This window comes from Danio aesculapii, chromosome 4 (assembly GCF_903798145.1).
Source record: "Danio aesculapii chromosome 4, fDanAes4.1, whole genome shotgun sequence".
Lineage (NCBI taxonomy): Eukaryota > Metazoa > Chordata > Actinopteri > Cypriniformes > Danionidae > Danio > Danio aesculapii.
Genome location: NC_079438.1, coordinates 19748866 through 19772939, shown reverse-complemented (window position 1 = coordinate 19772939; position 24074 = coordinate 19748866). Strand labels below are relative to the sequence as shown.

At 38.9% G+C, this 24074-nt stretch overlaps 2 protein-coding genes across 2 annotated transcripts in view; one reads left to right on the top strand and one right to left on the bottom strand.

Moving 5' to 3' along the window:
- LOC130222025 (NACHT, LRR and PYD domains-containing protein 12-like) overlaps positions 1-24074 on the top strand; it is a 272015-nt gene that overhangs the window by 141955 nt on the left and 105986 nt on the right.
- LOC130222026 (NACHT, LRR and PYD domains-containing protein 12-like) lies at positions 725-23832 on the bottom strand. The gene is made up of 10 exons (XM_056454635.1): positions 23804-23832; positions 20680-20752; positions 16767-18704; positions 16202-16375; positions 13963-14136; positions 13669-13842; positions 12866-13039; positions 3846-4019; positions 2977-3023; positions 725-2810 (listed from the first exon to the last, which is right to left on the bottom strand). Exons 2-10 carry the CDS (start codon positions 20727-20729, stop codon positions 2281-2283), a joined length of 3435 nt encoding a protein of 1144 aa, XP_056310610.1. The 5' UTR covers positions 20730-20752; positions 23804-23832; the 3' UTR covers positions 725-2280.

Here is a 24074-nt window from a genome sequence, read left to right as displayed (position 1 = left end):
ATATATATATATATGTATATATATATATATGTATATATATATATATATATATATATATATATATATATATATATATATATATATATATATATATGTATATATATGTATATATATGTATATATATATATATATGTATATATATATATATATATATATATATATATATATATATATGTATGTATATATATATATATATATATATATATATATATATATATATATATATATGTATATATATATATATATATATATATATGTATATATATATGTATATATATATATATATATATATATATATATATATATATATATATATATATATATGTATATATATATATATATATATATATATATATATATATATGTATATATATATATATATATATATATATATATATATATATATATATATATATATATATATATATATATAATATGTAAATATATATGTATTTACTTTAAAAATAAAAAAGCAAGTACATTTAAGTCATTAGATGAACAGTTCTCAGGAATTAAATTGAATGAATCTAATTTAAATCCATGAGCAATGCATCGGTAACTCTAAATTAAACACAAGAATTAAAATAAATTCTAATTATGTTAATCTCTGAAATAAAACTGAATAATGTAATTTAAAGTATTAATTGATGTGATTGTAAATCTAAAGTAAAATACAAAAGTAATAAAGTAGTTGAAAGATTTAATTTAAATGCAGTATGCTACTCAAATGTCCTATATTTGACCCACATGTCCAATAAATATAATTAAACCAAATGTTAAACAAAGCTGCCTGTTTTATTAAACGTTTGTTCTTCAAATCTGATTAAAGCTCCTGTTTACTCTTACTCTGCAGATGCAGCCTGATCCCACAAGGAACAACTATTTTAGGTTTTGTCAGTTTAGTGGCTAATTCAGAGTTCAGATCTACGAAAATGGAGGATTTTTAAAAGAAGGCACCAAACCTCACCCCTAAACCCAACCATCATTGAGGGATGAGCAAATTAAAAGTACTAAAATGTACTAATGAGATCCTATACATTCATATGTACAAGTCAAATAAAAAAGTTAGGAATTGCTGTGAGATATCGTTGGCAATTGACATTGAACAGTCTTTAAAAAGAATTCATCAGGTACATCCTAAATCTTTAATTAATTAAAGCTAACATAAGAGATAAATAAAAACTGTCTGATTGTGAAGTGTTATTACCATTTTAAATAACTGTGTTGTAGTCTTAGAGGAGCAAACATGTACAAGGCAAGATATATTTTCATTTCTTTACGTTTTATGATGTTTATTATAATTAGGAAGAGTACGGTCAAGCTTAACAAATCAACCCCGTAACGTAAAACTAAGATGGAAAATTATTGTTTTTTTCCAAACAATATAACATATTCTTGTTTAATTGCTGCCATGTGGGCCTTCTCTTTTAAACCACACGAGGAGCAGAGGCCATTTTGTTTTAAAAACTCAACCCCATCACATTCAACCCTGTTACACATCTCATTGTTTCTGGGTTGTAAACCTGTAACAAGATTGAGAAATTCTCCTAATTTATCAAGAATTTTAATTAAAAAAACATTTCAGTAAAAATATTCGTATTATAATTTCATTTTGAAAAATATTTAGAATATTTGAAGCAGTGTTTTCACTTAAACTTTGACACAATTTAATGTCAGACATGGCACCCGTATCAGCAGCAGATTTCATATTGAATGTGTCACGAGTTTCATCATGAGTTCATGAAAAGCTGATAAAATCAGAACATGTGAAGTATAAAATACTTAAATTATGTAAATGGTTCATTTGTTTATCGCTATGTCATGTGACAATTAGCCAGGGAGGGAGTCATTAAGGGCATAATTCATATTAATATTCTAGATGAAAGGTACATGATCAAGAGATTTACAGTTTTAAAGCATTCATAAGATCCAGAATTACAATAGATTTGAAGTATTACAAGGCCATAAATGAAGCTGAAACCTTTGAACAACAGTGTGTCATAAGGACGCTGTCTGGAATGTGGAGGAAGGAGAGCTGCTGTTAGATCTGCTGTGGAGTTACAATGTGTGAAATGAAAAATCATGTAATAAAGTATTTTTGTCAAAAAAAACTCACACACACACGCGCACACACACACACTCTCATACACACACTGAAACACAAACATATTCTCACACACACGCTCTCTCACACAGACAGACACACACTCTCTCTCTCTCTCACAAACACACACAAACACACACACGCACACACAGCTACCTACTGCTCCTCCTCAGTCTTCAGCACAGTTTCACTGATGATGGACGCCAAACAGCAAACCCAGCACAGAGCGGTTCAGTGAATGTGGTCTGGACTGAGTGGATGAGGCTCATTGTGTCTCTGTTGATGTTGTAGAAGATCAGAGTTCCTGCACTGTGATCCACAAACACTCCTATTCTCCTGCTGAGCGGCTTTACTGAGAGATCAGTGCGTGTGTCATTGTGCCAGAATATGAAGCTGGAGGAAGAGCAGCACAAACTCCAGGACTGAGCGTTACGTCCAAACCAACACTCATCACCTAGTCCCTTCCTGCTGATGCTCTTATATGACACTGCTATACACACACGATTATCTCCGCTCCAGTCAATCTCCCAGTAACAGCGTCCACACACACTCTCTCTGCACAGCACCTGAGGATAAATACCATTAAATCTGTCTGGATGATCAGGATACGGCTTATGCTTTTCCACACTCTTCACCTCTCTGTTCTCCTCAGACAGAATGAGACCAGTGTATAATGTGTTTGGATCCAGAGTGAGGAAACAGGCATCTAAACACAAGAACACACACATTTATAACCACAGCTGTGTGTGTGTGTGTGTGTGTGTGTGTGTGTGTGTGTGTGTGTGTGTGTGTGTGTGTGTGTGTGTGTGCGAGAGAGAGAGTGTGAGAGAGTAAGAGAGACAGAGAGAGTGTGTGTGTGTGAGTATTCCTACATTTGCGTGGTCCTGCTGTAATCCTTGTGTCTCCTCCATGATCCAGACTGTAAACACACACAGATAGAGAGAATGAGCTGTTTAGTTTCCCCCTCAGCTAATAAGCTAAAGCTAGCACTGAGCTGCTCAGCTTCACGATTCAAACTCTTCAGCTAAAACACACAACACTTGTTGGTTCCAGCCGGGATGCACAATGAATCTAACACAGTGTGTTCTTTTCCTCTGCTGTTGGTGAAGCGAGCGCAGCTACTGCTCATGTTGATGGAGACACCCTGCTGCAACATTCATTTATTACAGTGATCACACTTAGCTTTGCCATCGTTCTTCAGCACATGCAGCCTTTGAGCACATGTTGCAGTCCATCTCTAAACTATGTTCAGATTATTAAAGCTGCTCGCCAGCGCCCAAGTTCCTGACAGATTAGCAAGTGAAAAATACACATGTGTGCACAGAGAAGAGGAATCCAGATGTTGATTTTAGAACAAGAGTCTGAACATTAATCCAAGTGTCTGATTCCAGAATCTGAATCCATCTTCAATCCCCAACCCTGTTCCTGACCTGATATTGGAGGATTCTTCAGCACAAATGGAGGAAGAAGTTTCTCTGCTCAGCTCAAATGCTGAAACTGTACAGTGTGTCCCGCTTAATGTCACAACTGAGCCAATACACTCCAACATTTACAGAGGAGATTCATTTCACACTCAATGATTTGCTCTTCATAGACATGACTGGAATACTCTACAAGCTGTATCTTCTGTCTGTCCTCACCCCATAACCCTCACAGAAAACTGAAGATCAGAAAAGAGCTTTCTAGTGTCTTTTAAAAGCCATTCAGTGGAAAAGCACAAGGCCAGTGATGCTCCACATACTTGAGTTTGTCCAGTGTGTAGTTTGGATCCTCCAGTTGTTCAGAGAGCAGCTTGACTCCTGAATCTCCTGGATGGTTGTAGCTCAGATCCAGCTCTCTCAGGTGTGAGGGGTTTGAAGTCAGAGCTGAAGACAGAAAACCACAGCCTTCCTCTGTCACCATACAGCCAGACAATCTACAAACACAGCAAGAGTTCACATCACACAGTTGGACAATCACACATCACGCCACTGCCGGCCTGCACACACACATTATCCTGTGTGTTAAATGCACGTGTGCCAAAAGCCTGCGTTTGAGTAAAGGTCCTGGCCGTTAGATCCCCCTTGGGTTAATGAAGGAGACTTGAGCCCAAATAAAAAAATGAATACACTAGCAATAAAATGTCCCCAAAGATGGTTTTGGTCAATTAAGGCACTGGTTATCGTGCTGATATAGGTGCAGATCTTCATTTTTGTAAACAGTTTGTTTTTAGCAGTAGTTTAATGCTGGGCGTTTCACCGTGATTGAGAGCTGTGATTGACAGTTTCTCAAAGCAGACTGTCTGAGCTTCGGCAGCAAACTGAAGTGTTATTGTTCGATTTCTGTGTTCTTTTATCACGATAAAACGAGTTCAGCAGTAAACTATAGTTTCTGACATACAGGATCTGGTGGAACACTGTTTATTTGGTAAGGTCAGGGCTTTTTTCTGGCTTTATTAGTTTACTGATACACGCCTAACCACCCAGATAGAAAAATACACTCGGGCCAGTTCCGGCTAGATTCTTGCCTGCCGGAGACTTACCCCTGGGCCCGACTCTGTCTGCTGTCTACTCGGGCCGGATGCCTATGGACTCACTGCCCAATTCCGGCCCAAGTCAATCTGGCCAGATGTGCACGCATCCGAGCCGGATTGGCCCACGAGTAATGTCTGCTGCAGCCCAGAGCTGGCGCGATTGAATTATTATTTATTATTATATAAAACCTCACCTTTGTTAACGTTATTACAACCATTTGTGTTGATATAATAGCAAATGCAGGCTACTATGTAAACGCAAAGTGCAGGCATTGAGTTTAACCTTTGTTAAATGATAATAATGACACACAATAAATGACACATTGTGAACAAATTTAAGTAACGATGACGGGGGAAATACAGGTGATCGCTATCTAGCAGTAATTCTCTTTATGGGTCGGAAATAACAGTTAGGAAGACAAAACTAATGTTAGCCGATCTCCACGTTGATCTCCTGGGGTTATCTGAACTTGATTTACAGGACGTAAATCTGGTAAAGTCAAGGCGATCATGGAGATGCCCGAACCAACAGGAGTTAGGAGACTTTTGGGCATGGCTAACTATCTAGGAAAATTTCTGCCTCACCTTGCATCATATACCTGCCCACTCAAAGACCTGCTTAGTGAGAAAAACGAATGGTGTTGGGAAATACCACAAAAAAGGTGATCCAGAAATTGAAAGTGGTATTGAGCTCTCATAGAGTGTTGTCCCCATATTCACCAACAGCAGAGACATGTGTTGCTGCTGATGGCTCTTCCTTTGGCTTGGGTGGTGTTTTGAGTCAAAAACAGTCAGATGGTATATGGAAACCAGTAGTGTTCATCTCCAGAGGCCTTTCTGAGGCAAAAAAACATTATGCCCAGATAGAAAAAAGTGGCCCTTGCTGTCACATGGGCAAGCGAATGTCTGTCATCTTACCTTCTTGGTCTAAAGGACAGACTTGAGACAGATCGCAAGCCACTTCTGTCACTGCTGAGCACTAAAGCACTGGATGAGCTCCACGAACCCAGCGGTTTCAGCTAAGACTGATGAAGTTCACAGTTGACATTGTGAATGTGCCGGGTAAGCAGCTCATAACCACTGACACATTATCAAGAGCCCCAGTAAAACATACATTTACAGAGGAGGAGAAACAGGAAGTAAAGGCGTTTGTGGATGCAGTGATTCAGGCTCTCGGAGGCAAGGTTGACTACAATAATCAAGAGTCAGAAAGCTGATTCTATTTGTGGAAAACTCATCCAACACTGCGAGACTGAGTGGCCAATGAAACATCCCCTTCCCCCTGAGTTGGGGCCATACTGGCCTGAAAGAGAATAGCTTACTGTTGCTGGAGAGCTACTCCTCAGGGGCCAGAGGATAGTAATTCCTCAATGCATGAGGCAAGAGGTCCTCCATAACATACACGATGGTATTGTATATTATGGAGTCTAGTGGCCAGGACTGTCTGTTCACATTAGTCAGTTGGTGGAGAACTGTACTATTTTTTCACAGCATAGAGCAGAACACAGAGAACCCTTGCTGACCACCCCAGTGCCTGAAAGACCCTGGCAGCGAGTGGGCACAGACTTATTTTTCTGGGAAAAGACTACATATCTCCTGGACTATTCATATTTCTGGACTATTTTTCATGCTACATTGAAGTAGCATGTCTCAATGTAGCCACAGCAGATACTTTTATTGCAGCGCTAAAAGATGTGTTTAGTCGCCATGGGATTCCAGAGACTGTTATGTCAGACAATGGACCACAGTATAGCCGTGCGCTTTTTAAGAATTTTGCAAGTGACTGGGTTTGCACATATTACTAGCAGTCCGAGATACCCACAATCAAACGGAGAAGCAGAGCGTGCAGTGGCAACAGTAAAAGGACTGTGGAAAGGAGGCGGAGAGAAAACAAACTTTGCTGATATATCAGACTACTTCTCTAGAGAATGGCTACTCCCCTGCACAACATCTCATGGGGAGAGTACTGCGCACTACATTACCACAGCTTCCCAAGATTTTAAAACCTCGATGGCCAAAAACCAAGAAGTTCAGGATATGTGAGAGGCAAGCAAAAGACAAACAGCGATGCTGGTATGATATGCGCCACCAAGTACGTCCTTAGCCAATACTGCAACCTGGACAAAGTGTGTGGCTGCCAAGAGAACAATCTCAAGGGACAGTCATGAGTTCTGCGGGAACACCAAGATTTTACATCATACACACTGATGAAGGACTGCTAAGGAGAAACCGCACTCAAGGCACCCAATGCAACATCAAGAACTCACTGAATCCAGAGACACAACGCATGACACGGGTACCACTGAAACTCATATCCATCCTGTAAGAGACAAGGATAGGCCCAGGGAGTCTTATGTGACAAGTTCAGGCAGAGTGTCACGGCCCCCTGAGTGTTTGAACTTGTAAAGAGAAAAGAGCTTATGTTCAGAGAAAAAAAGAAAAAGTTGTTTGCTTGAGTTCAAGATAATGTTTACAGATGATGTCACTTGTAGTGGAATGTTTGTTCTTATAAGTAAATGTTAGAGGGTTCTTACTTAAAAGGGGAGGTGTTCTATAAAGGGTACATTGGAAGCGGAATGTATGAATGTATGATGATGTTCAGACATGTAATGCGAGTAAACAAGCGAGAGTGAATCAGACCTCATGTGTCCGGCTGTCTATAAAATAGTGTACATAACAGGGTTGGGATGTGTAAATATCCTGTTGATATTTAGAAATCTTGCTGTATTTATCTTTTAAGCACACAATTTTTCCTGCTTGGTAAATCGTTATCTATTGTAACATATGGGCCGCAGCTGAAGAAAGGGAGTCATCTTTCTTTAGCCCATATAGTATTCTGGCTTAAAAAAGTTTGTTTTTTGGGCTCCAGGAAGTCTGGAGCAAAGGTCACTGTGCATGACACCAGTGTTACCCCGAGATGCTTATTGGACGCTGGGGACCCATTGCCACTGTTAAACCTATATTGCAGATGGGGAAACGGAGTAAATTCCCTCCTTCCTTTACAAACCCAATCACATTCCAAAGCCCCCTTCAGATTCGAAGAAAATAACTATTAGAACTCAAAACTCACTCCAAATGATATGTAATGTGTGTTTGCAATCTATATACTCTTCCCAATAGCCAAAGTAGTTAAAACAGTATATGAATGCTTTAATAAAGTCCTTTTTGAGCCTTATACAGTATAGAAATGCCTAGATGCTAGCTAATGTGTGTTTAGAGTGTTGTGTTTAGTATCATTACGTTTCTCCTGCTATTTTACAACACATGATGCTGAGTGCATGATAATAACCTTCACGGCTTGCATTCTTTAAGGCTCTGAGTTAAAGACTATCCATATGTCTCGGGAGGGCGCTTATTATGCATGAGTGGTTCAAAGACAAAGGAAAGTTTCGCGCTCCAACTTTGCCCTGAAATTATTGGTCAGTCAGTAGAAAATGGGTGTAACTTGGCCCATAATCAAAACCGATCTATACCCAAAGCTCTGGGCAGAAAACATCTCCGAAAGAAGGTCTCCAGAGTTGCCCCCCTGAGAGGGCAGACCACATTTCTGTACCCGCGTGACTCACCCGAGTCCATGTTTCTTATTTTCCAGCAAAGTAAATTCAGTTTAAAGTTTGCGCCTCATGAATACTCTGATCTGCATCGCAAGCTCCACGCATCAAGGAAGGACTTCTTAAAGGACTCCATCCTCCAACGCATCAGAGAAACTCGCAAAAAGAGAGACAGAGAAACCCACTAAATCCAGGTATTTAGTTAAGCGTTAAAGCTGTGCCCCTCATAAAAAAGTGTTTTTATAATCTTGGTGATCCTTAATAGGTGAGTGGAATTGAGGTAGATTTGCCATTCTTTTATCTAAACTATTTATTTCCTCACTTGTTTTCTCATCTATGTTTTTGTTGTTATCTTTGTACGTTTGTTTGTTGCATGTCAGACTAGTCAATAAATCCCATTATAATCACATGGATTGTATTGTTTGCCTCACAGAAAAAGTAACTTAAATGATCGATTTTTGCTACAAGCTGATATTAAGTTTTTCAAAACTTGTAAATGTTTAATCTACTTCACAAGGAGTAGTTATAATTCCCTTTCTAAATAAATAGATCATTACAGAGTCGACTCAGACGAGCGGGCGAGGTCTTGTTATATTTATTTGGTCACATTAACAATAAGTTAATTCGGAATATTAATAATTAATAATAACTCGTTATTATTGATCACTAATATTCATAAAATGAGCTAATTTTGCTACACTTTGGTGTGTAGGCTATATTTTGGGTTCTGTTGATTGCTAATTAAAAATAAAAACCTTTCTAAAAATGTATGTGTTGTTTGTATGTTATTGTTTATATTTTACAAGTGTTATTTTTACCCCTATGAAGATAACAAATACCAACAACCCTGTTATAAGAGAATATTTTTTGTGCTCATATTAGTCTAAAAGAATGGAACTTCCAAAGAATGGAAATTCACTCAGAGACCGTCCCTGCCAAAAATCAGCTCCTTTGAATTCCATGCAGTCACCATTATCCACCCCTTAAACATAAATGTGGTTGTCATCTACCGCCCACCGGGTACATTAGGTCACTTCTTAGATGAACTTAATGTTCTTCTCTCATCTTTTTATGATTATGAAACTCCCTTGTTGGTGCTAGGTGACTTCAACATTCACATTGAAAGACCTCAAGCTGCTGACTTCCAGACTCTGCTTGCCTCTTTTGACCCCAAAAGAGCACCTACTTCTGCTACTCACAAATCAGGTAATCAGCTAGACCTTATTTTCACTCGACATTGCTTGGCTGATCAAACACTAGTAACTCCACTACAAACATCGGATCATTTCCTTCTGTCTCTCAACATCCACATTACTCCTGAGCCGCCACACACTCCAACTCTAGTTGCCTTTCGCAGAAACCTACGCTCTCTCACCCAATAGACTATCCACCATTGTTTCAGACTCTCTTCCTCCATCTTGCAAACTCTCTGTACTTGATACGAACAGTGCCACTGATACACTCTGCTCCACACTAGCAGCATGTCTAGACAGACTATGTCCTCTTACATCCAGGCCAGCCCGTACCAGTCCTTATGCACCCTGGCTCTCTGATGTTCTCCGTGAGCATCGCTCAAAACTTCGGGCTGCAGAGAGAATTTGGCGAAAAACTAAAAATCCTGAACAGCTCATAACATACCAAACTCTTTTGTCCTCTTTCTCGGCTGAGGTTACTTCTGCAAAGCAGACATACTTTCGTCAGATAGTCAACAGTGCCACCAATCCTCGCTTACTTTTTAAAACATTTTCCTCCCTCCTCTATCCTCCTCCTCCACCCGCATCCTCCACACTCACTACTGATGACTTTGCTACATTCTTTTGCACCAAAACTGCAAAAATCAGTGCTCAATTTGCTGCACCTACAACAAACACGCAAGATACACCACCAACACCACACACACTCACCTCTTTTTCCCAGCTCTCTGAGTCTGAGGTGTCCAATCTTGTACTATCTAGCCATGCAACCACCTGTCCGCTTGATCCCATACCCTCTCATCTCTTGCAAGCCATTTCTCCTGCAGTCATACCAACATTGACTCACATAATTAACACATCTCTTGACTCTGGTTTATTCCCTACTTCATTTAAGCAGGCTAGGGTAACCCCACTGCTAAAGAAACCCAACCTGAATCACTACTTGAAAACTACCGACCGGTATCCCTGCTTCCATTCATGGCCAAGATTTTGGAGAAAGTAGTGTTCAATCAAGTCCTGGACTTTCTTACTCAAAACAACCTCATGGACAACAAGCATTCTGGCTTTAAGAAAGGCCACTCAACTGAGACTGCCCTGCTCTCGGTCGTGGAGGATCTCAGACTGGCTAAAGCAGACTCTAAATCATCTGTCCTCATCTTGCTGGATTTATCAGCTGCTTTTGAAACTGTAAACCACCAGATCCTGCTATCTACGCTTGAGTCACTGGGCGTTGCAGGCACTGTTATTTAATGGTTCAGATCTTACCTCTCTGACAGTTCATTCAGGGTGTCTTGGAGGGGAGAGGTGTCCAACCTACAGCATCTAAACACTGGGGTACCTTGGGGCTCTGTTCTTGGGCCACTTCTCTTCTCCATCTACACGACATCTTTAGGAACAGTCATCCAGAAACATGGATTTTACTACCACTGCTATGCTGATGATACCCAGCTATACCTCTCTTTTCACCCTGATGATCCCTCGGTTCCAGCTCGCATCTCAGTCTGCCTGTCAGACATTTCACACTGGATGAAAGATCATCATCTTCAGCTTAACCTCGCGAAAACGGAAATGCTTGAAGTTTCTGCCAACCCGACTCTACACCATAACTTTTCAATCCAGATGGATGGGGCAACCGTTACTGCATCCAAAATGGTAAAAAGCCTTGGAGTAACGATTGATGACCAACTAAACCTCTCTCACCACATTTCTAGAACTGCTCGATCTTGCAGATTTGCACTATATAACACCAGAAAGGTCCGACCCTCCCTATCTGAACATACAGCTCAACTCATTGTTCAAGCTCTTGTTCTCTCCAAACTGGATTATTGCAACTCTCTACTAGCCGGGCTTCCAGCTAATTCTATCAAACCTCTTCAGCTGCATCAAACCGGCTGCCAGTTGCTGCTCGCATCAAATTCAAAGCTCTGATGATTGCTTAAAAAGCGACCTCTGGCTTTGCTCCTCCTTATCTGCTCTCACTTCTGCAGATTTATGTGCCCTCCAGAAACTTGCGTTCTGTGAATGAACGTTGCCTCGTGGTTCCATCCCTAAGAGGGAAGAAATCACTTTTCCGAACTCTCGCATTCAATCTGCCCAGTTGGTGGAATGAACTCCCTAACTGCATCAGAACGACAGAGTCACTTGCTGTCTTCAAGAAACGACTCAACTTTCCTTCCTAATCTTAACTGCCTCTCTGGCTATACCACTAACTGTACTCTCTCAAAAAAAAAAAAAATACAATAATAATAATAATAATAAATACATTACTAATGCTTTGCTTCTTAGACTTTACACACCTGAAACTTGTCTATAGCACTTGTTCACTGCTGCTCTTATAGTTGTGTAAATTGCTTCCTTGTCCTCATTTGTAAGTCGCTTTGGATAAAAGCGTCTGCTAAATGACTAAATTTAAATGTAGTCTAACTCAGGCTACAGTGTATGAAAGATGGTTTATTTCTGCAGTCCAACATGTATTGCTTATATTGAATTATAGCAGCTTACATCACACAGTTTTTAAACCGTATATTATTGCGTGTTTTTAAATGTAAGTGCTTATATTTACATCAACGAGCCTTTATTATAGTGCAGATACCGGCGGTCAAGTGAGAAGTTTGGGGAGCGTGGTTGATTTTACATCAAGCGTTTGGTTGGAAGCTCGATTCCACGGCTCCTTATCTGGCTCCATCAGACAGTCCTTCTGTGCATACCCAGGCTCCAATTTCACGTCTTTTGCGAAAGTCTGTGCCAATCACGAGGTGTTTTGCCCTCAAAGCGTTCAATGGGAAATGGTGCTGTCGCGTCGCCCATATTTTATACAGTCATTGGTTAAATTTGAAAGAATAAGCAAGCACGATCTCTGAAGAGGAATATTTGGAGAAGAAAGAAACACTGAACTCCTCTGAAGTCCACATTGCCTAGCCCTAATCAGGTATCGTTTCTTTAAAGACGCTCCTAAAATTTGCAAATATCCGACATACATTATATATTACTTTCACTACTTTTAAACCAATGCAAATGTTAACTCTTATGTTTGGGATGGAACATGCTAGCAATTAACATTAACTAGCTCACCTCTATTAGTTTAGTTCACCTCTATCACCTCTATTCAGCTTTAGCAGCCAGGAGTTTAAGAAATAGAGCGGTGTCCCACATGTTTCTGAGTGACAATGACTGATGTGCACTTGAACAGGGCGCTCATGAAAAACTTCAGTCAACATATTGTAATTATATATACAGTACATATATTTACATATTTAGTTAATTACATATAGGTAATTAATTAAAAGATCCTTAAAATAAACTGATTCCTTTAACTTCAAGTCATATTTGGGCATATTGGAAAAAGAGAAGCTCTGAAAGTGCAACATTTTGCAGTTTACTATATTAAACGATACATTTAGCAGTTTACTCAGTAATGCTATTAAATATATTTTTATAAACATACATTAGTATAGTTACGATTGAAATCACAATCCTGTAATCTGTTGAGTGTAATATATTTTACCTCAGTGTCTCCAGTTTACAGTGTTGACTCTTCAGTCCATCAGAGAGAAGCTTCACTCCTGAATCCTGCAGGTCATTGTTACTCAGCTCCAGCTCTCTCAGGACACAGTTTGAGGATTGTAGAGCTGAAGACAAACTCTCACAGGACTGAACAGTGAGATTACAAATGGCCAGTCTGAGAAAGAAGAACACAGACTGCATTAACAGTGTGATTTTAGTAAATCATCTGATGTAAAAAATACAGACTATGATGTTAATAATATGACAAACTATTGGAATTTGTGTTAATTAGAATTATTGACTAGTGTTATTTAATAAAACAGAATATTAAATGCCATCTAATATATTCTTGAATATTTTGAAATGTAAAAAAACTGCTAAATTTCAGTTTAGACAAGAGGGCCATGAGACTTTTTATATTTATAAACCTGCAAAATGGCAAATTATTAGAGCCTGTCAAAACTGCTGAAGGGTCCAGAAACCTCCTCAGACCTCATCCACATTGTTTCTGTTTTTTTGTCAGAATGACCAAAACATCTGACAAAATCCTGAATATATCTTTCCAATAAACCAATTTAAAGATGAACTATAAACATGATCAAATAAAAATATAAATAAAGATTTTAGATGTAATTAAAATAATATTTAACATAGACTGATTTCCTGAACTGTATAAGAAAAAGAGCAACTTTCATTTAAAAAAGCAGAATTTTGCAGTTTATCCACTAATGCTCTTAAACATATCAGGACATTCCCATCTAAATCAAAAGAATTTTTGTTGTTGTTGAGTGTACAATCATTTACCTCAGTGTGTCCAGATTACAGTTTCCAGTCTTCAGTCCATCAGAGAGAAGCTTCACTCCTGAATCCTGTAGGTCATTGATACTCAGGTCCAGCTCCCTCAGAACACAGTTTGAGGATTGTAGAGCTGAAGACAAACTCTCACAGCACTGAACAGTGAGGTTACACGTCACCAGTCTGAAAATAAAAATCAAAATTACAGTTTAATTTTTAGTAATTCTTTTAAGAGTAATAAATAATTATAATCAATCAATCAATCAATCAATCAATCAATCAATCAAGTGTTTGAACTCAGACCTCAGTGTCTCCAGTTTACAGTTTGGACTCTTCAGTCCATCAGAGAGAAGCTTCACTCCTGAATCCTGCAGGTCATTGTTACTCAGGTCCAGCTCTCTCAGTACACAGTTTGAGGATTGTAGAGCTGAAGACAAACTCTCAAAGGACTGAACAGTGAGATTACAGCACTGTAGCCTGTGTAGAGGACAAAAAGGACATTGTATTATTTTGTTCGTATGGATGAAACTTATTGAAGTGCCTATGAGGAGTGATTTCTCATCATAGGGAAAAAGAAAAGACTCATTTGACTTCTCTGAATGTGTTTAATGGTCATAACAACACACATAGGAGCACTGGAAACACTGAACTGAGTCCTTTCTGAGTTGCGGCTCAAAGGGTTCAAATGCTGCATGGCCTGAATCACTCATCTGATCTCGGAGCGCTGTCATGGTACTTTGATCCCACATGTGACAGTCACCTGGCGTTGGCGCAGCGTCATTCCGAACAACATTTCTACCCAGCATGCACCATTTTAAGACCTGCATGAAGTCGAATGCACCTAATGTTTTTCAACCCAACAGACTCCTTCTCCTCACCATTCCTGTCTGTTGTAAAGACTGACAGCTGGAGGGGCGTGGTTAAGTAGGTTAGGCACACCCAATATCTCAGACAGACGTAATCTTACAAATTAGAAGAAAACAGGAAGTGCATTTTCAGATTTCAACTCAAATTTACTAGTTCAGTTTTTTTTTTGAACATTCAACACTCTAAAATCCTGTGGCTTCATCACCTGTCATGGCTGCTAACCCTCAGTATCTTCCCAAGATGTCTGACTGCCTAAGAGTCATTACACAAGATGGATGCCATGACCCCAGCTATTATGGTGGCCACATCAGGGCCTCCAGCTGCCCTGCTGAAAAAAACAGCTTAAATCAGCCTAAAACCAGCTTGACCAGCCAAACCAGGCTGGGAGCCCAGCCAAAACCAGCTTTGTCCAGCAATAACCAGGCTGGTCAAGGTGGTTTTAGCTGGTCATTTTCCAGCCTGACCAGCTAAGACCAGGCTGGAAATGACTGGAAACCAGCCTGGAAGTGGCCAAAACCCCTCTAAAACCAGCCTGGTCAACCAGCTAAAACCAGCTAACCAGCTTAGGCTGGTTAAAGCTGGATTTTTCAGCAGGGTGTTGAGCATCTCTGGCCACAAACCTCCACAAAGGTGGGCTTCTGCTACACCTGCATCATCATGGAGGGTTCAACTACAGCTCTGTGCTCCAGCTGTTTATCCTGATCCACAGGATCTGCTCTGGTTTACTGTCCAGTAGTCCCTGTCTTGGCTTTGCCCTTCTCCCTGTCCACCTGCCTTGTCCTGTAAACCTGTCATGGTTTCATTAACCTGCCTCTCCTCCATCACCCTTGTCCACTGTAACACCTCCAGCTGGCTGAACTCACTCTTGTTTAGTGTATTCCTGTGAGAACCATAATCATCATTAGCATTTGCTATTATCTGACTTCACAATAAAATTAATGATAATAAATGAATCACTAGATTTAAAGAAGAATAAAGAAAAGCAAATAACCAGCTTTATAGTAAACACTACTACACTATTGGACTACAACACATACAAATTCACAAGTCAGACATAAAATAAAACCCAATGAGCAGAGCCAGACAGATTTATTAGGAATGATTTTGGGAGTCTCGTAATAAAAAATGTAATACATGAAATAAAAATAATACTTTTTTATCTTTTATTTAATGTTTACAATGCTAATCCATTTAGATCCTCATAAAAGAAAGTCTCTTATATAATATATCTACCACTTGACAGAAAATATGACTTTACAAACTGCATTGTAAATGAATGATATGAACCTTTTCATATTAGTCAATAATATTACTGAAATTAATTAAAAAACTGACTAAATATAACTTTACACACATTTACACTAGTAAATTAAGAGACTCAGTGGTGGGCTAACTATCTGCAGAAACGCAGCTCTTTCAGAGATGCCCTAAAAATACCAAAGAACATGAATCAATAATAATTTCAGCAGAAATTATACTTAAGAGCAATATTATATCTGGTATAAACAGGTTTTTCTCATATTTGATTTTACACTTGAAATATGAAATATTCACAGTGAATAAACAAAAATAATATACATTACAGCATATGCTCGTTACTGCATCATACTTCGTTGCACAATGTAAAAGTCATTTGTGGCAGCATTTACTTTATGGAAACTTTCTTTTATTTTACCTCAGTGTCTCCAGTTTACAGTCTGGAGTCTTCAATCCATCAGAGAGAGGCTTCACTCTTAAATCCTGTAGGTCATTGTAACTCAGGTCCAGCTCTCTCAGGACACAATTTGAGGATTGTAGAGCTGAAGACAAACTCTCACAGCACTGAACAGTGAGATAACACCACTGTAGTCTGTGTAGAGGACAAAGAACAACAAAATCAGCAGTAAGAAATGAGCACTGTTGAGTGTTCATGAGTCCAGTCTACAATAATAAAAGCAACACTGAAAATAAACTATATATACACTGCTCAAAGAAATAAAGGGAACACTAAAATAACACATCCTAGATCTGAATGAATAAAATGTTCTTATTAAATACTTTGTTCTTTACACAGTTAAATGTGCTGACTATAAAATCAAACAGACATGATCACTGGAAATCAAATGTATTAACCCATGGAGGTCTGGATTTGGAGTCACACTCAAAACTGTAGTGAATTGTATTGGTTACAAAACTGTAGCGGTTGGAGTCTTCAGTGCAGACTGATGTGTGTCTTCTGTGATGAATGAATGAATACTCACAGAGCTCTTCTGCAGTTTCTCACAGCTGGTATGAGTCTCCATCTTCCCTCAGGTGATGTGTTGAATTTATTAGAGTCTAACTCATCCAGCGGCTCCTCTGACATCTCAATCATGTAGGAGATTGTTGAGCAGTAAGCATCATAGAATTCCTCCTCTGAGTGTTTGTCTGATTTCACAAACTCCTGAATCTCTCTGGACAGAGTCTCATCTTTCACTTCCAGCAGACAGAGGAACAGAGTGATGGATCTTTCAGCTGAGAGATAGACATGTCTCGTGATCATGTATTTAATGTGCTGTGTGATTGTCCTGATGCTCTCTGAGCTCTCCTCTGTCTGTGTCAGCAGATCCTGTAAGAGTCTCTGATTGGACTCAAGTGAGACACCCAGCAGGAACCACAGGAACAGATCCAGATGACCATTACTACTGTTGACAGCTTTATATATTGCTAAACTGAGCAGATGACACAGAGAGAACTCAGAGATGACCTGTAGATATTGATCATATGAATATTCAGATAAATCATCATCTGACACATCTTCATCATCTGAATATTTACTCTCATAAAGCAACCTCAGCGGTTCTCTATTCTTTGTTAAATGGCAGTAAAACACAAAGAAAGCAGCCAGAAACTCCTGAAAGCTGAGATGGATGAAGCTGTAGACTTTCCTCTGATGAATCACAGATTCCTCTTTGAAGATCTCAGTGCAGATCCCAGAATACACTGAGGCGTCAGTGACGTCTAAGCCGCTCTCAAACAGGTCCTCCTCATAGAACATCACATTGCCCTTCATCAGCTGTCTGAAAGCCACTTCAGCAAGTTTGAGGATCACTCCTCTGTTGGACTGCAGGAGTTCCTCTCTATCTCTCTCTTCATACTTCTGCTTCCTCATGTTGATCTGAATCAGCAGGAAGTGGATGTACATCTCAGTCAGAGTTTGAGGGATTTCTGCACTCAGATCTTCTTCTAGGAGCTTCTGAAGCACAGTGGAGGAGATCCAGCAGAAGACTGGTATGGGGCACATGATCTGGAGGCTTCTTGCTCTTCTGATGTGGGAGATGATTCTGCTGGCTTGATGCTCGTCGCTGATTCTCTTCCTGAAATATTCCTCCTTCTGAGGCTCAGTGAATCCCTGAATTTCTGTCAGACGGTTGATGTATTTGGAGGGGATCTGATGGGCTGCTGCTGGTCTGGAGGTGATCCAGAGGAGAGCAGAGGGAAGCAGATCTCCTTTCAGGAGGCTCCACATCAACACAGCCACTGATGAAGATTCAGTCACAGCACAAACTTTCTCTTCATCTGAAAAGTTCAGTGTGATTCTGCTTTCATCCAGACCATCAAAGATGAACACAACTCTACACTGCTCATAAATCTTGGGCTCCAGATCTTCAAGTTCAGGATGAAAGTCCAGCAGAAGTCTGTGAAGACTGTACTGATGATCTCGGATCAAGTTCAGCTCTCGAAATGGAAGCACAAACATGAAATCTACATCCTGATTGTCTTTTCCCTCGGCCCAGTCCAGAATGAACTTCTGCACAGAGACGGTTTTCCCGATTCCAGCGATGCCTTTGGTAAGAACAGTCTTGATCTGGGCTTTCTCATTCTTTGTCTTCTCCTCATGTCCTGCTCCAGCTGAGACTTTAAAGATGTCATTGCAGTAGACTGGAGTGTGTTGTGAGGGTATTTTTCTGGCTGTTTTCTCCATCTGTAAAACCTCATGCTCTCTATTCACCCCTTTACTCCCTCCTTCTATGATGTAATTCTGTGTGTAGATCCTGTTCAGGAGGGTTTGAGTCTCTTGATAGTTGATTCCCTCAAATAATCTCTCATACTTGATTTTCATGCTGGTTTTGTGCTGGTCTTTGACTCTCTGAAGTTCATCATGTTCTGGTTGGAGTGCATGCTGCTGCAGGTCTCCGGTCTGATCATCTCCTACCACACTGCAGGAACAACAACGACACAAAGAATGAATGAGTATGAATGTAAAGATCCTTTAGTAAAGTCATGTGTGTTTTCTCTGAAACAGCTGAGACACAATACACAGATTTAATCCAGAACCAAACTATAGTAATGCAGAAACTGTCCCAGATCAGCAAGAACCGGCTACAGTCTTCAAATGTCTCTCATAGATCTATTGTGAAGCACTTTAAACACCACACTCTGATCACGTCAAATGCTCAAAATGCTGTAAACATTTAACAGTGTTTGTTATTTATTAAATGTAACCCATCAGTCATTTGATATCATTTATTTACAATGATGCTGGATGCTCACTAAAGACATTTAAAACCTTTTAAGATGAAAATGTGAGAAAGCACAAGCATGAGGACAAATGATCCTAGATTACCTGTTCATCTGCTGTAGTGTGTAATGTGGTAATGTTGACTGTTTTCTTTTATTGTATAGTTGTATGTTTTCATGTTGCTGAATCTTGTATTCTGCTCTCTGTAGTCCTGAAGGTTGTTGTGATCATATACTTGTTAAATGTTTTGCCATCAATAAGAAAATAATAATCTTCTGCCATCTCAGCTGTCTGAATCTTTCAGTGCTTCACCATGACTGTGTTTGCTCTGCTTCTGTCAGCTCACTTTCTGACTGAATATAGTGTTTGTTTAACCCAATAATCTCCAGATCATACAAGCGTTTGTTCTCAGGGTTCAGGATTTCAGTAACCGCAGTGTAACATTGCTCCACTTTATTAAGATAATAAACAGAGAAGATTTAAACACAGTTTCATTTTAAACAAGTATCTCTTTTGCCATTCATTCTACTAACTCTAACAATTAGAACTCTAACAATTTCAATACTTTACTTATTACAACTTCAGTACTTCACTAATGATCAAATGTGAGTGTTACGGTTGCCGTATATTTGTAGTATTTTTGCCTCTCGTTTTCTCTATTTCTTCCAGCCAGTCATTTCCTTTAGATCCACCTTTGCGACAGCCAATTGGTCGGGAGACCAGTCAATCGTCATTGGGCGACATGGCATGGTCATATAAAAGGACGCCAAGAAGAGCGGAGGAGAGCGCCTTTTTCCTTTGATCTCGTTTTTGTGGGATTTTGCTGACATGATTTTGTTTTTTGTTGTTTTTGCTTCACTTTTGTTTGGGTAAAATTATTTTGTATTACTTTTGATCATTTTGAGCTATTTTTTTATTTTAGTACATCTTTATTTTGATTGTTTTTGTTTGTTACTTTCTGGCCCAGCTGTTACCTGATAGTATTGAGAGATTTCAAGTTCAATCTTTTCCTCAGAGTAAGGTGGACAGGGAAGATGTCGTACGGCTTCCATTTTGCAAACACGTAGACAATCCATTGTTTAAAACACCAGGTAAGAAGTGAACGCCATCTGTGTATTTGTTTTTATATAGTTCAGTATAGGGAAGAATACGACGCATGGCGCTGAAGACTTTTCTTTTTCTTTAATGTTCCTAGCGAGGTAAGGGGTTGTTTATGAGTTGGAATTGTGTTGTTATATTTATTACTTTGATTTGGCTTTACTAATCGCCCCCTTACTCTTGAGTTGACCTAATTTTGTTTGAGTTTGCCACTTTATTATTATTATAAATATTTCTTCTTTTTGTATATTTATTTGGCCATTATTCTGCTTTCACTTTTTGTACATTAAATCACTTTTGTTGGCAGTTTTGTTGTTTGTGTCTTTTGCTTGCACCCATCACTTGTGAAAGCACCACACCTTTTAAATGTTATTACTTTTACCCTAGACTAACATCGAAGTGGTTGTAACAGTGAGTGTGTGGACATTTAGTTTTAAAGTTACCTGTATTTTGTTCCCTGTAATAAAATGCCTTGACTGGACTGTGAGAATAAAGTGTAATAATTTCTGATCTTCTAGAAATGCATGATCCTATAAATGTTGCAGTGTAATCATGTGCGAGTAGTGATGATCTACCTGACAGCAGGTCGTTTGATTGCGGGATCCATAGACCAGTCACTCTTCATAGACACCCAGCTCTTCTGATGAACTGAACTGAAACAGAGAAAATTAAAGTTCAGCACTGCACACACTGGAGTCAACAAACCAGGCATTAATTGTTCTTCATTTTCAAAAACACTTACATTAATTTCCTTTATATTTGAACAAAAAAAAACTGTCTAAATATGAAAAATATCAGCAAACACAGAGCAAGGAGCATTTCTAATAGAGAAAGCCTAACAGAAATGCAGCACTATAAGAGCAGATTAGAGCTGAATCAACTATTCATCAAAATCACTGAATGAAGTCGTAAGTGTAGGTGTGGGAGGAGCCTAATCATTCAGGTGTGCCAATCATTAGTATAAACTGCGTCCAGACTTTGAGGACAGCAAGTTCATTTACCATCATCTGTCAAGACTGAATGACCAGGTGAACTCCTGAAATATCAATTATCAAAACTGTTGCCACCAAATCTGTTGATCAGCAGCATATATGCGCCCAACACAACATGATGATGATGATGACTGCGCTTCAGTGAAAACAGACTCAGATCAAAGGAATGGCACAGAAGCAGTAGGGAAATGTGTGCAAGAAAAGCCCTTTATGACAGAAGATGAAGATTCTGTATGTCCAAAATTAAAAGATTAAATCGACCGGCATGTGCGGAAGTCTTTCCATTTTGACACTTTGCTTTCGTGACTGTCACCTAGCAACAGCCAAATAATGGATGTGAACTGCCAACTGTACAACAAACCAGTGGTGTAGTCCTTGCTACATACACATATACTCCGTATGCCTACTTTTTTTCCATGAGCTGTTTGGGTATTACGCCTTCTGGGCCCGGTTTTTCAAAAGTAATCCACTATGATTTTGGATAAGGGATTGGATCAAATCTTAAACAAAACGGATTACATAATCGGATTAGATCACATAATGCAATCGTTGTTTTGATCCGGATCAACACTTTGGTTTGGGTTTTTCAGACATTTTTTGTAGATTTGGATCACTTTGATCCAAAAAACCTGGATTAAACTGATCCCATCAGAAGGGTGGATTCAGCGTAGATTACATGCCCAAAATGTAATGAAAACTTTAAAAAATGTATCAAATAACACTATATTTGGATATGCAGTATCTAAAAGATATCCTATTTATTCATAAGGTTTTAATTGTATTTGTTCATCCATCAGGCTACAGTGATTAGGTAGGCTTTAACATATTCAGCCTTTCAGTATAGGCCTACAGCAAAGTAGAAAGAGTTTGGCCTCATAAAATATTCCCCCAAACAGCAGTCAAAATTGACCAAAAACAATCAATTTTATTCTGTCACTAATTGATTTATATATTCATCACAATGGAAAATATTTTTCTTTTTAGAATATTAATAAGGGATGCATGCAATGCAATGCAATCACTTTCAACAATTACAAAAAGAGACTGAAAGGGCAGAAGCACAGCTTCGTTTGGCAGAGGAACAACTGACTCTGACCAAACTGCAGCAAACCAAAGCCAGATTTGAGTTCCGCCTCCTAGGCTACGCTCAGACAAGCTGGTCTCACCACATCAGATGAGGAAGTCTGAAATGATTGTGGAGGTTTTGACTTAAAGTCTTTCTTCTCCAAAAACAGCTTCTGCACACTGTGTGATGTTCTGAATATTTGTAATATTTTTGCAGCAGATGGACGCAAGTCGCTTTCTGTATGTCCAAAACCAAAAGATTCAGTAAAGGCAGAATGACCGCGATGTGTGGACGTCTTTCCATTTAAGGGCTTTGCTTCCGATTGAGGTAAAGTTGGTTTTATATTCGCACATTTGTTCAGTGACAACTTGTGACATGGTCCCTGTATTGTTTACCATGGTACTTTGAGTCTGAAATCTCATCTAAGTAGGACTTGAAAACAACATTACTATTTATTTGACTGTGAACAATGTTGTATTTTGATAAGATGATTTCCCGGTTTAGAATTAGCGAATATTTATTTAAAAAGTTATATTAAGTTAGTTTAGGAGAAAGTCGGAATGTGCGAATATAAAACCAACTTTACCTCAATCACCTAGCAATGGCCGTAAACAAAACAGCAGCTCGATGACGCAAGCGTAGCGGGGTACAGCAGGAAATAAGACAGTGTGAACACAAAACAACTGAAAAGGTGGCAAGGGGGAACAATCGAACTTGGGTACGGTCCAGCCAATTGAACAAAGTGTGAAAGCACACTAAAATGCTGGGATTCAGCAAACATGTTCATATTGAAAATCTGATATATATATATATATATATATATATATATATATATATATATATATATATATATATTGGAGAACTTTGATTTACTGAACCGTGACTCCTGATCACAGATTTCATCTCAACTGGTCACATAGAGGTAAAGTTGGTTTTATATTTGGATATTCAGACGTTCTCCTTAATAATTAAATTTCAGCAAAGTATTCTTTTCAAATTCTAAATAGGCAAATCATATAAGCAGCCAATAATTATCAAAGTACAACATTGTTCACAGTCATCTAGATAGTTTTAATGTTGTTTCAAAGTCATACTTGCATGCTAATTCTGATCGAATATTCAAAGTAACATGGTAAACAATATAGGGACTTCTAAATGAACGAATGTGCCAATATAAAACCAATTTTACCTCTAATTATTTGACTGTAAACAATGTTGCATTTTGATAAGATGATTTCCCTTTTTAGAATTAGCAAATAATTACTAAAAAAAAGTTATATTAAGTTAGTTTAGGAGAAATTCTGAATGTGCGAATATAAAACCAACTTTACTTCTATACGTTAGCAATACATGAAAAAAGGAAATTTAAACCCGTTTAAAAAAGTTATAAGGCCTACAACACAATATTTCGGTAAATTTAAGACTGCTTAAGGCCTAAAATTTGGATTTTGAGATTTAAGACCCTGCAGAAACTCTGTAGATAACCCGCGAGTAACGCATTACAGAAGTGTTTACAGCAAAGCTTCGAGCTAAAAACAAGAGAGTATATTAGCATTAAGCACATGTGTTAAAGCAGTTCAACCCGCCAGATAATTGCAGAAAATCTGCGAACGCTACAAAGGTCAGATATAATACACTTACTTTGAATAGACGCACAACACCCGTAGTGGAATTAACCAACTATACCCATCTGCAGCCCGCAGATTGGGGCGGGGCTGAATATGGGGCGGGGCTGCACATTCAGTCCCGCCCACCAGTAATTTCATTGGTTAGTGGAAATCGGGGCGGGGCTGCACATGCAGTCCCGCCCACTTGTAATTTCATTGGTTAGTGGAGACGTAATAACGTCGATGCCACTACGTCGTGTCAGTAAACAGGAAATGCATTTACAACTTCTCGAAAACAGTTTTTA

Coding starts and splice junctions, on each gene's coding strand:
- LOC130222026 (XM_056454635.1), bottom strand. CDS start 20,729: ATGAAGAGTGACTGGTCTATGGATCCCGCAATCAAACGACCTGCTGTC. Junction 16,376..16,766: donor AGAAACTGCAGAAGAGCTCT/GTGAGTATTCAT, acceptor TCCTCTACACAG/ACTACAGTGGTGTTATCTCA. Junction 13,040..13,668: donor TGTAATCTGGACACACTGAG/GTAAATGATTGT, acceptor CTTCTTTCTCAG/ACTGGCCATTTGTAATCTCA.